This window comes from Nematocida major, assembly GCF_021653875.1.
Source record: "Nematocida major strain JUm2507 chromosome Unknown 2422, whole genome shotgun sequence".
NCBI classification, from domain to species: domain Eukaryota; kingdom Fungi; phylum Microsporidia; genus Nematocida; species Nematocida major.
The window spans coordinates 1-11,805 of NW_025952919.1; the positions used below are offsets into that span (position 1 = coordinate 1).

Below are 11,805 nucleotides of genomic sequence, written 5' to 3' on the forward strand. Positions count from 1 at the left end.
TTGGGCTCACTCTGGACTTTGCACCTGCTCCTGGGAATTCACATGTTACTCCGGGGATGGGAGGGCATGCATCCTGTGGAAGCACTCCCTGCGACTCCAGATATTTTGACGGTTATTCTTGTAGATCCAACGGTTTTTCCCCGAATACCCCCAGATACTGCGTCCCTGGCTCTGAAATTTCAGGGAGACTCTGGGAATACTCTGGGGAGCACAGCAGTAAAGTGCCTTCATTTTCTATTTTTTCGACTTTTGGACTCTCCCACTCTCTCAGTCTTTCCCTGTATTTCAATTTTTGTTTTTTTAATTTTCATATGTTTTTGCTTATCCTTCTGAAGACATTTCTAATTGGATTTGGGATTGTCGCTGTGTCGGTTGGGTTCATTTCCTTTTTGTACAAATCTATACAGTTTATAGAAGAGTATCCTTCACGAGCAAAAGAGAGAATACGCCTCCTTATCTACTCCATATGGGCTTTTCACATAATTTTGCTATTTCGGGGGTTCTCCCTCCTTATAATAGGATTCTCCTGCGTGTGCCTGCTGCTCTTCTACAACCTCCTGGAGGATTACCCGAACATAGAAACAGCAGGTGCTGGGTTTATCACTGCTGTAGCCCTCGCCTTCATCAACCACATGCTCTTCCTTAGCTCCATGCTCAAGAATAGATGCGGACTATTCGAGATATTTTTCTACTTCTTCGTGATTGTTTGGGCTGTTCCCTTCGCATTCTTCCTGAGCTTAACCGCAAACGACGAGATAATAACGATTTCAGGCACGAAGAAGCCCATCCGCAGAACCCTTGCAGGGAAAGTGATAGATACGCTTCTCTCCAGACACAACATATGGGAGGACAGATAGACTTTTCAAGCCCCGAATAATCCGAGTGGCAGTTAAACCCAGAATAACCCAGATACTGAGAGAATAGGAGAGTGCAGGATTAGTGGATAAATGGATCCAGAGCCGAGTAACCGAAGATTCTCCGAGTGTTTCGGAGTGTTTGTTTGCTGTGGATTTCACCTGCTTATATGCACTCCGAATAGTTTCTCCATGGAGGAAAACACGGAAATTGGCGACTTGCAAGGATTTAACGACGTTTACTACCAAGAGTCCAGGCTGAACGGGACTCTCGTGTACACGGGGAAGAAAATGAAGCCAGAGCCGTACGCTAAAGATGGGTACCCAGGGAAGAGCTCAACCTCCTACGAGTACATTACGTATGATGAGCCCTTTTCTGCGCGTACGATCATCTTTAAGGTCCCAATGAGCTACCTTAGAAGAACGAAATAAACATAAATTGCACACTCTCTTGCTTCCATCAGCTGTCCTCCGCCAAGTGCAGAGTCCTCTCTGAAACCTCCAATTAGACCCTTTTCAGATGTGACCAATGACTTTCCTGCCTCTATATAAGAGGGAAAGCCTTCTCTTGCATGGGAATTATTGACAAAATTACGGAAATAGCAAAGAATTCAGAGACGCAGAACAGGAGTACGGAGAAGAAAGACGGAAAAGTGGTTTCAGAAACAGGCTCTGGCAAGGCTACAGAGGAGAGAACTCCCTCTGTGGGACCCACTGCATCAAACTCAGACGCTGCAGCACCTTCTGAGCCCCCGAGGGAAATGGACGTTATAGACAGAATATCCAGCAGAAAATCCCCGGGGAAGGCGATACGGCAGAAGCTAGTTGAAGAGAACTCTGTTGAGCTGCACAGGAGCAGCACGGGAGTGGCTGGAGGCCTCGGACTCTCTGGGGAGATGAAGAAAGTCGTTGATCCAACAGCCTCCAGGGAGAATCCCCCAGAGAAAGATGTGATGTCCCTCGTAAATCGAGGGAGTGAAGCCGTGGATCTTGGGAAAATGACGAGTCTCCAGGGAGGAATAGAGAACAAAATGGGCGCTGAGGATATAAACCGAGGGAAAATACGAGAGCCCGTCCACTCCTTCAAAATAGCAGGCGGAGTTGGCGCTGAAATTGGCGAAAGCATCAAAAGAACGAAGCACACGGACATTCCGAAGGAGCAGGTTAAGCCCCTCGTTGTTGATACGAACTCTGGAAAGTCCCGGAAGGAGCAGAAGATCCCAGAGGAAAAGAGGCAGGACACGTCCTTCGTGGAGAAGAAGAAAAAAGACAAAACCCACGCGGAAAGTGCTGGGTTCGCCCCCAGAGAAAACGCCCAGCCCACACCAGAAAAGGCAGCAGGCACTGCCTCAGCTATTGGAAACTCTACTATTGGTAATTCTACCATGAACAACCCGAATTCTACTATTGGAAACTCTACTATGAATAATTCTACTACTATGAATAATTCTTCTGCTATGAACAACTCTTCTGCTATGAATAATTCTACTATGAATAACCCGAATTCTACTATGAACAATTCAGTTGGTAATTCTACTATGAATAATTCTACTATGAATAACTCTACTATGAATAATTCAGTAGTTGGCAACTCTACTTCTATGAATAACTCAGTAGTTGGCAACTCTACTACTATGAACAATTCTTCTATGAATAATTCAGTTGGTAATTCTACTATTGGAAACTCTACTATGAATAATTCTACTTCTATGAATAATTCTACTACTATGAATAATTCAGTAGTTGGAAACTCTACTTCTATGAATAACTCAGTAGTTGGCAACTCTACTACTATGAATAATTCTTCTATGAATGAGCCATCGATTGTCCGAGAGACGTATGAAAGAACCACGACAGAAGAGGCAGTTCCAATAACCCGGAATGAAGCTGCTGCTTTGGGAGTGGCTGCAGCAGGAGCAGGAGTACTCTCTGCAGGAAGTGGGCGGAGTGATAATCCCGCTGTAAATGGCGCATCTGCACCTGAAATTTCAACTGAAAAAGTACCTGAAACTGCCAGCAAACCTAATCCAGGGCCATCCGATGGAAATTCTGCCTCTTCCAGCAGAAGGTTCGAGACCAAGCCAGAATGCACCGAGACAAGCGGCCTGGGAGTGGACAGGAAGAACGGGGATATACTATACGAGGCTGACTTGTACAAGAAAAAGTACTTCCTCCAGTTTCTGTGGACCAAGAGACACTTCACTCTCTCGAAAGACGGGATTATGAAGTACTACAGAGCCCCCAGCTCAAAAAGAAGGGGGGAGTACGACATAGACGAGTACTTCGTCTCTTTCAAGGGAACTGAGAAAAAGGGAGGAAAATATCCCTACAGAATCTCCCTCGTAAGCGACAAGCAGGACGAGCTGGGGTTTGAAACAAAAGAGGCCCGGGATGAGTTCTTGTACTGGCTAAAAAAGTCCGTGGGGTAGATTGGGTAATAAACTTCATAAATACTTGTTATCTTCGGGTTGTTCGGGTTATGCTAATCTCATGCTAATCACATGTTAATCTATGTTTGTTATTCTCATGGTATGCTAATATCATGTTAATCCCATGCTATTGTTATTCTACGTTAGTATGTTAATCTCATGCTATTCTATGTTATTCTATGTTTGTTATTCTCATGGTATGTTATTGTGATATTATGCTATGCTATTGTTGTTCTACGTTAGTATGTTAATCTTATGTTATTCTATGTTATTCTATGTTTGTTATTCTCATGATGATGCTATTTTTGATATGTTAATCCCATGGTATTCTATGTTATTCTATGTTAGTATGTTAATCTTATGCTATGTTTGCTATTCTCATGCTAATCTTATGTTATTCTCATGATGATGTTATGCTAATATACCACTAGAAGTACTATGCTATGCCAGTACGAGTGCGTGTATGCGGTCTCACAGAGTATCACTTGCATATAAGGAGTCCAGAGAACACGCCCAGAGACATATTGCAATATCTCGCATGCTTTTTTGGCACGCCCTCGCCCATTCGTGCATCCCACGACAGAATTCCCCTGATTTTTTCCAAAGTCTGCAGAAATCCCAGAAGTGAAGACGTAAACTTCTGTTTGGATACTTTTTTTGCTTTTCTATCCACATAAAAAGCAGCTCCAAAGAAAAAAAGAAAAAGATACTTCTCTCTAAGCACAAACAAAACACAATACGATTTATTTGAAAAAGACTCCTCGAGTCTTCCTCTTCATTCTCCACAGGAAAAAGCCCAGAGTCCCTCCAACTGCAACAGCAATCCCACAGAAGACGAAAATGGCCTTTCCCTTTAACTCCTTCTTGCTCGGCGAAAAGTCTGTGTCAGATGATTCTTCTATTTCAAGAACGGGCAGCCATCTTCTATCCGGATTCCGGAGAGGTGATTTGTTCTCAGATCCCGGGCTAGGATCTTCTTCGCTGGAGGCATCGCATATCTCCAGAGGAGGCGCAGTAGGAACTACTTTCGACAACATCTCGTCCAATGTCTTCTCTAGTTTGTCCGCCTGTTCATCTAAATCCCTTATTGCAAGATCTGCTTTTGTGCAGGAATTCGATATAGACTCGAGTCTCTCCCCAACCTTTATCTCTGCATACGGAGTAAACAGGCTGGGATCTGAGGAGTGCATTTGAAGGAGGCACACTATACTGTGGAAATTCCTTATATTCCACATAGACCGATAAAATAGATCAAATCCATCTATAACGGTGATCTTCTCTAGGCCTATTTCTAATGTTTTCAGGCTGGAAATAACATCTTTAGATAGAGCAGACATATTCACACTGCTACGCGGGGAAAGAGACTCAACTGCATCCTTCATCTTCTCCAGTTCCCCCTTCAGAGAGAGAAATTCCTCCTTTTTCCCCGTCTTAGGAAGAAAGTTCAGGGATTCGGCAGCATCCTCGCATAGATATACAGCGGTACAAAGGAGATGCTCTATAATGGAAGTGGACATTGTTTTCTGCATTAAAAAGGAGATGTACATTGGATTGATCGTTTTTCTATTCACAAACATCTGAAACTGTTGTACTTCATTGACTGCCAATCTCATGAATTCGGGACAGAATATCCTTCCAGGCGTATTCTCTCTTCTTAGAAAATTCGCCTTCTCCAAGTAGCACGCGAAAGTGGGAAATCCCTGGAGTATTTCTATTGCTTCCTTGGCTTTATCCAAAGATGAATTCGGCTCATTCTCATATGAAGCTAGTACTGGAGTTTGGGATACGACAGTGTACTCTTGCACCAAATAGTTGGAAAGTACCTGAAGAATCTTCACTGAGTTTTTCAGAACCACCTCCAAACTCTTCAGATCTTCCCTCTTTTTATCCGCGAGACTTGCAGGAATTCCCTCGAGAAGAGACTTTTCCCAGGCCGCAGAGTTATCCCAGAATAGTCTCGGGAGACGGGAAGTTATTGTTTCGAGTGCGGAACCAGTTTTTTTTGACACAGAAGATGCTATTCCCTCCATATACGAGGCATCCCCTCGAATGCCCAGCCACTTTCCTATCGCGACTTCATCCAAGTCTGGGCTATTCATCTCTAGATTCCCCAAAGTTTGGTCTTCAAGCAGGGAAAGTGTGGAAATGCCTTTTTTCTCGCTGGTTGGATCAATTATTCCGCTGAGAACAGGATGAATCTTTAGCATGTGCCTGCTTAGAGCGTCAAGACAGTTCATAATTCGGGATACAACCTTCTCTCTGCCCTCCTTATGGATAATAGCATGATCTTCCAGCGTATTTATCTCCTGGATCAGTACTTTCCAAATGGGACTTAGATACTCCATCTTTGCTGGAGAGGAGTCTTTCTTGTAGACTTCCTGTATGATACGGTACTCATGGACAAGAAAAGTATCCAGGAGAGTCTCAAAGATAGCATCTGCCTGCAAGACAGACTCTGCCGGCGTGAACTTCTTGTTTAGCATCTTCTGGAGGTTGAAAGTCTCCAGAATAATCTCAGAGTATACGCTTTTGGGCTCGCTCAGAACATTCTTAAAACAGTCAGGCTGGCTTTTTCCTGCCCCAATATTCTCCAAAATGCCAAGAATATACTCTTTGTTAAGGAGGCTGGAAATACTTTGCCTAATAAAGAAAGCGTTTTTTGGCATTTCCTCTTTACAGTACTCTCCTACCTTTTGAAAGACAGTTTTCGTGCTTTCTGTGAGGGAAATAATTCGCTTGAGAGTGTTCAGAAAGTTCGTGTACTCCAGTGACTCCTTCTTCTCCTGCGGGGATAAGTTGCTAGAGTCAAACTTATGGCCTCTTCCAATTAATCTGCCCGTAAACCCACTCTGCAGAGTTCTAGAGACAAGATTCCACTTTGATGTCTGGTCCTTCTTCAGTGATAAAATATCAGCTATACCTTGCTTGAACAAATTATCGAAATTTCTTACGTTGGAAAGAAAGGTCTGAACTTGCTCTTGCATTGATTTAGCATCTTTCTCGTCTTGGAACTCTCCACTTTTCGAGTATAAGCCCACTCTTTCCTGCAGTTTCACTGCCCGACTCTCTACCCGCGCAAACGGGCCTTCTGTGGGGGTTACACCGGAATTCCCTGGGGAGAATGGTGTGATAGCGCCTTTTGGAGGGGTCACTGCCTCTGTGGATAGTACCACTCCTCCATATAATAGCACTCCTGTAAATCCCGAGATTCTCATACTCTCCCCCAGAACTCTCTCTTTTATAGTGTATACGGGGGAAATCACCGAATCAAACGGCTGATCTTTTTCGGAGTGGCCGACCAATCGCCAGAACCCTCGAATCCTCCAGAGATAAGCACAGAGGCCCTCCGCAGAGAGATCCGCAGGGGAAAGATGTACTCTTTATCCGTATGCTCTGAATACGTTCCAGCCAATCCCCAGAAGAAAATCCCAAATTATTTACGCAGGAATAAAAGTCTCTAGAAAATACTTTTTTTGTACAGATTCTCTCTAGTTTTCCCTGGGGTTCAAAGGCAGGCAAAACAAAAAGCCAGAAAAGCAAAGAAGAAGCAGTTTCTACAGAAGGACTGCTCTGAAAGTATGCTTTTCGGGTTTATTGTGAGACTTTACACACTCCAGGCCTGCAAATGCACATTTCCCGAATAACCCAAACTCTCCTCAAAAACTCACAGGTGTAATACAGGAAGTTCTAGTGAAATTCACAGCCTTTATTGTTTATTCGAGCTTAAACACTGTGTATTTACTCTATCATTGTTTATAACGTTTTGTCCAAACAAATGTTAATTCATCCAAACAACAACCAATTACGAGCAACTATGCACTCAGTATAAAGCACCCATTTTACCGTTCAAGACTGCAAGGCCTTCAACTACTGCAGCAGATTCGGGTTATCGCTTACTGTATCATTCAAGGATGCAAAGCCTTCAACTATTGCAGTAGAATTCGCAATGTTATCGTTTAGTGTATCATTCAAGGGTGCAAGGCCAACTACTGCAGTAGAATTCGCAATGGTATCGTTTAGACTGGCGAGCCTTTTCATCTCTTCCTCATACTTTATCTGCTTTATGATCTGGTGGTTCTTGTAGCATGCCCTGGCAACTATACAAGTTGCCAAGAGTCCTAGAACTATGAAAATACCTATGATTATTTTTTCATTGCGCTTATGCGGAGTCTTGAACGTCTTCAGCCTTTTCTTCTTCTCATGTGCCGAGACTACAATGTAAGCACACTTTCTCTGAGCAGGGTCTCCAGATGGAACATCAGTGTATACCAAGAGGATATCGTCTGCTCCTTCTGGTTTCTGCACGATGGAACGGACGTTTGTGAATCCAATCGGCTGGGTGTTTATTCTTCCGCCTGCTCCCCACAAGGCAGGCTCATTCCGCAGGGAGTCCTCCTGCTCTGGGTCCATAAGGAAGTCTCCCTCACTGCTCTGCTTTGGATGCAGTGGGCGTGAAGCATTTCTACGCTGCTTCATCTCATATGTATTCTGGTTGTTATTCTGCATTTTTCGTGTAGTGAGTTTATTTCTTATATATTTGTAATTCAAGGCAATTTATCACACTCTGCGAAGTGATTCCGCGCATTTTCCAGAATTTATTGCGCTTTGTTAATGAAAAGCAAAACAGTAAACATATGCACAGAAGAGCAGAAAGTAGAGATTAATTCGGGCTAGAAGTATTATTCTTTCAGTAGAGAGTATATGTTAGAGTTATTATTCTTCTAGTAGAGAGTATAAGTCAGAACATAATTATTTTTCTAGTAGAGAGTATAAGTCAGAGTTATTATTTATCCAGTAGAGAGTGTAATAGAACATAATTATTCTAGTAGAGAGTATATGTTAGAAGTATACATTTCAGTAGAGAGTGTAATAGAACATAATTATTTTTCCAATAGAACTTAATTCGGGTTATTATTTTTCTAAAGAGAGTATAAGTTAGAACTATTATTTATCCAGAAGAACATAATTATTCTTCCAGTAGAGACTATAATAGAACATAATTATTTTTCTAGAAAGCAATATAACTATTTATTCAGCCGAGCTTATAAGCTAGAACTATTCTTCCAGTAAACACAGCGATCTTTCCAATGCAACAGAATCTATCGCACACAAGTAGAAAGCCTCGCACACCCTCCGAAGCCTCTATCCGGGACTATTCTCTGGTCTTTCTCTCTCTATTCGGGGTCTTCCGGGGTCTCTGCGTACTCCGGCACTACTGCGCCCAGGAGGGAGACTTTGCTCGGGTCCTCAGCATCCGGGCGGACAAGCGAATAGTAAACGACGGGAACCGGCCTCTCCGCGCGTATATCCGGAAGGAGCGATCGCAAGCGCACCTCCTCCCCGCGGTGGTAGAACTTTCCGTTATACGCCGTTACGATATTCGAGGAGAGGCACCAGGCGAGTATTTTCCCGCAGGCGACAGCAGCCTCTGGGTCCGTGTTTCTTGCGCTTCGACTGAGCGCCACATCCACCGTGCGCTCCACATCCCGCTCCCTCTCCCCCTCTATTTTTTCAGGTTTCAGGTCATTTTCTAACGGTTTTTCAGGTTTAAAATTTTTCTCCAAACTCTCCGAGAGAACCCGATCCACTGCCCTCATCACGTGCCGAGCAAGCTTCCTCCTATTCCCGCAGGGTGGACTCGGCCTGGAAAGCACTTCAATGTACGTCTTCGTGCCCCCCACACTCTCCGGCACGTACTGGACCCTCCTCGGGCTGTACGTCTCCAAAAAAACAGCAACTCCCAGCATCACCTGAAAGCACTCGAGGGACTTCCCACGGGCCCTCAAAAGGGCACTCCCCAGGACGGGATCAACGGGAAGAGAGAGAACTCTCCGCCCAAATGCTGTGACATCCTCCGCTGTAACTACTCCCAGCCTGCGCAGTTCACTAAGTTCCTCCTGCAGGGCCCTCCTACTTGGGCTCGTGATAAATTTCACTCTCTCCATCCTGTGGGGGCGAACTCCCGCCTTCAAAAGGGCTGTGACCATTCCCTGGACTCTCTCCCTCGCAATTTCCGGCTCTCTCGTCTCCTGCATATTCTCGAACTCTACTGTCGTATATAGTCTGTAGCATACTCCTGGTCCCACTCTCCCGGTTCTTCCCCTCCTCTGATCTGCGCTCTCCCTCGAGACAAGGACCGTCTCAAAAGTGTATGATCCTCTCCCGTAGTCGAATCTCTTCCTGATCTCTCTCCCTCCGTCTATAACGTATTTTACGTCTGGAAGTGTGAGGGAAGTCTCTGCTACGTTTGTTGCTATAATAACGGCGTCTGTACTGCGGAGAATCTCTCTCTGCTCCTCCTCTGGGGTCTCACTGTGCAGGGAGAATACACTCTTCCTTCCCCCCTGCAGGTCACTCTTCACTCTCTCCGTCTCCTCCTTCGTGGAGACAAAAGCAAGGATCGAACCCGGACTCTCCTGGAGCTGTCCGACTCTTTTCTTCATCTCCTGCAGGTAGTCGTACTCTCGCAGGGGGAGATAGTGCATCTCCACGGGGTAAACCTGCGCATCTACTTCGATCCTACTAACGGAAGAACCTGAAATTGCCTCCAAGCACGCGATATACTCCTCCGTAATGGATGCACTCATGAGAACTACGCGGATCTGCGTCTTCCCCACAAGCTTTGCAAGGACGAGGAGAATCGTATCCTGGCAGAGCGATCTCTCATGGACTTCATCGAGGACTACGACGGAGTACTCGGAGAGAAAAGGGTCATCTGAGAGCTCCTGCAGAAGGACTCCCTCCGTCACGACGAGGATCTTCGTAGTACTGCTGCTTCTGCTGTCGTATCGCATCCTGTACCCGCAGACTCCGCCCACTTCCTCCTTCTGCTCCTCCGAGACTCTTCTTGCAATTGCCTGTGCGGAGACTCTCCTGGGCTGTGTGATGCATATTTTCTTCTTCTCTGCAAGGCCGTTCTCGTATAGGAACTGCGGGACTTGGGTGGACTTTCCTGTTCCTGTTCCGCCCGTTATCACTGTTATACGGTGATTCTTCACTGAGGAGACGATCTCATCCTCCATGTGCGTGATTGGGAGGGGATTTTCAACTGTTCTTGTCCTGGAGAGGGCCTTATCCGTCTTTATAAGGGGGACTTCTGGGGGAGTTTTCTGGAGTTTCTTCTCTGCGGCAGTTATTTCTGCGTCTGGGATTCTCCTCTTCTCCGGGCGAGTCCACACGATTCCGTCGCAGAGTTCTTCTGTGGAGACTCTCTGCACGAGCGATGAGAATTCGGCACTTCCCAGGGGCCTGTAAGCAGGGAGGGGAATTCTCTGCGGGAGTTTCTCTGGGGGATTTGGGAGTGCCCGGGACTTTACGGGGGCTTTCTTCCGCGTGATCTGGCTTGATGAGATCAGAGAGTGGGACTTTGCCTCGCTCGAGAGTTTTTGCAGTGTCTTCAGCTTCTCCACTAAAGTATCCCTCTCTTTCTGCCGCTCTTTTTTCTCCAAGTACTTCTCCAAGAGCTTCTTCTTCTTGTTTCCCATAGCGTGAAAATTCTGCAGGGAAAAATTCCGGAAGCTTTAAGTTTCTAGAAAAAGCAAAAATCCCGTCTGGTAAATTCTGCGTCTATAAATGAATTATTTTTTTGCGATCACTATGAAGAAAACCCCGACCCTTTTGAAGCAGGTTCCCAGGGCATGCGTAAAGAGACAAGTCCCTGAAGCGTGGCAGGATATGCACCACTACGAGGAGGAGACGACTGCAGAGGAAGAAACCCGGCTCTTTAAGGAGATACGGATGCAGCTAAAAAACTGCAGCATAGAGACGACAGTTTTCAAGAGAAAGACTCCGAGCAGCTCCACCCGGGTACTGTCTAACATGTGTTTGTACAGTGCGTTTAGCAGGGTTATATATTTAGTGGAGACAGGCACGGGCTTATTTCCTCTGGAGGCGTACTCTAAGGATCTTCCTCTTATAAACCGTAAATCTATAAAGAAACCCAGATACACTTTTAAGTCTCTTACGCCTAAGGCCATTTTGAGCGACTCCATGAAGATAGCTGCTTCGATATACGAGGTAGAGGGGAAGTACCTGCGCAGGGGAGAGGCATACATATCCCAGAGAGTCCCACTTCTTGCAGGGCTGCGCATTCTTAATAGGCTCCTGCTTATTTCCGTGGAGATAAATAAGCCTGTTTTGGACCCGGAGAGTGTCTACGTGCAGGAAGAAGGCGGCGTAAATGCGCTGTACATCCCCGTGGAGAGACTGCACGTGGAGACTATGGAGTATAAGATATTCCTGGCAGGTCTGGTTATAAACACACACACTGTCATGGAGAGAGTTGAAATTGTCAAAAACATCCTCCAGGGAGGAGAGACTCAGAAAGAAGAGCACAGAATATTGAAGTCAGTATACGCAGCAATGGCAAGCACAGAGTGGAGCAAAAAGTACTCTGAGATATCTGGCAGCATTGTACAGTATATGGGAACACCTCAGTAAACAGCCACAGTATACCAAGCTAGAGAATAGCGTAGCACCAATAAATGAGTATATGAATCAACTACAGGAAAGCCCAGAGTAAT

General features: G+C 45.3%; 7 protein-coding genes across 7 annotated transcripts; 4 read left to right on the forward strand and 3 right to left on the reverse strand.

Moving 5' to 3' along the window:
• Positions 1 to 311: 311 nt before the first annotated feature.
• NEMAJ01_2245 (uncharacterized protein) lies at positions 312 to 857 on the forward strand (the record flags this gene model as incomplete). Its single annotated transcript, XM_047916083.1, has 1 exon — positions 312 to 857. The coding sequence occupies one exon, from the start codon at positions 312 to 314 to the stop codon at positions 855 to 857; it is 546 nt and encodes a 181-aa protein (XP_047772040.1).
• A 90-nt stretch (positions 858 to 947) lies between these two features.
• Positions 948 to 1,286, forward strand: NEMAJ01_2246 (uncharacterized protein; the record flags this gene model as incomplete). Its single annotated transcript, XM_047916084.1, has 1 exon — positions 948 to 1,286. The coding sequence occupies one exon, from the start codon at positions 948 to 950 to the stop codon at positions 1,284 to 1,286; it is 339 nt and encodes a 112-aa protein (XP_047772041.1).
• A 140-nt stretch (positions 1,287 to 1,426) lies between these two features.
• On the forward strand, positions 1,427 to 3,283 carry NEMAJ01_2247 (uncharacterized protein; the record flags this gene model as incomplete). Its single annotated transcript, XM_047916085.1, has 1 exon — positions 1,427 to 3,283. One exon carries the CDS (start codon positions 1,427 to 1,429, stop codon positions 3,281 to 3,283), a length of 1,857 nt encoding a protein of 618 aa, XP_047772042.1.
• A 743-nt stretch (positions 3,284 to 4,026) lies between these two features.
• NEMAJ01_2248 (uncharacterized protein) lies at positions 4,027 to 6,498 on the reverse strand (the record flags this gene model as incomplete). Its single annotated transcript, XM_047916086.1, has 1 exon — positions 4,027 to 6,498. One exon carries the CDS (start codon positions 6,496 to 6,498, stop codon positions 4,027 to 4,029), a length of 2,472 nt encoding a protein of 823 aa, XP_047772043.1.
• A 652-nt stretch (positions 6,499 to 7,150) lies between these two features.
• On the reverse strand, positions 7,151 to 7,789 carry NEMAJ01_2249 (uncharacterized protein; the record flags this gene model as incomplete). Its single annotated transcript, XM_047916087.1, has 1 exon — positions 7,151 to 7,789. The coding sequence occupies one exon, from the start codon at positions 7,787 to 7,789 to the stop codon at positions 7,151 to 7,153; it is 639 nt and encodes a 212-aa protein (XP_047772044.1).
• A 668-nt stretch (positions 7,790 to 8,457) lies between these two features.
• NEMAJ01_2250 (uncharacterized protein) lies at positions 8,458 to 10,767 on the reverse strand (the record flags this gene model as incomplete). The annotated part of the gene is made up of 1 exon (XM_047916088.1): positions 8,458 to 10,767. The coding sequence occupies one exon, from the start codon at positions 10,765 to 10,767 to the stop codon at positions 8,458 to 8,460; it is 2,310 nt and encodes a 769-aa protein (XP_047772045.1).
• A 112-nt stretch (positions 10,768 to 10,879) lies between these two features.
• On the forward strand, positions 10,880 to 11,722 carry NEMAJ01_2251 (uncharacterized protein; the record flags this gene model as incomplete). The annotated part of the gene is made up of 1 exon (XM_047916089.1): positions 10,880 to 11,722. The coding sequence occupies one exon, from the start codon at positions 10,880 to 10,882 to the stop codon at positions 11,720 to 11,722; it is 843 nt and encodes a 280-aa protein (XP_047772046.1).
• Between the last annotated feature and the right edge of the window lie 83 nt (positions 11,723 to 11,805).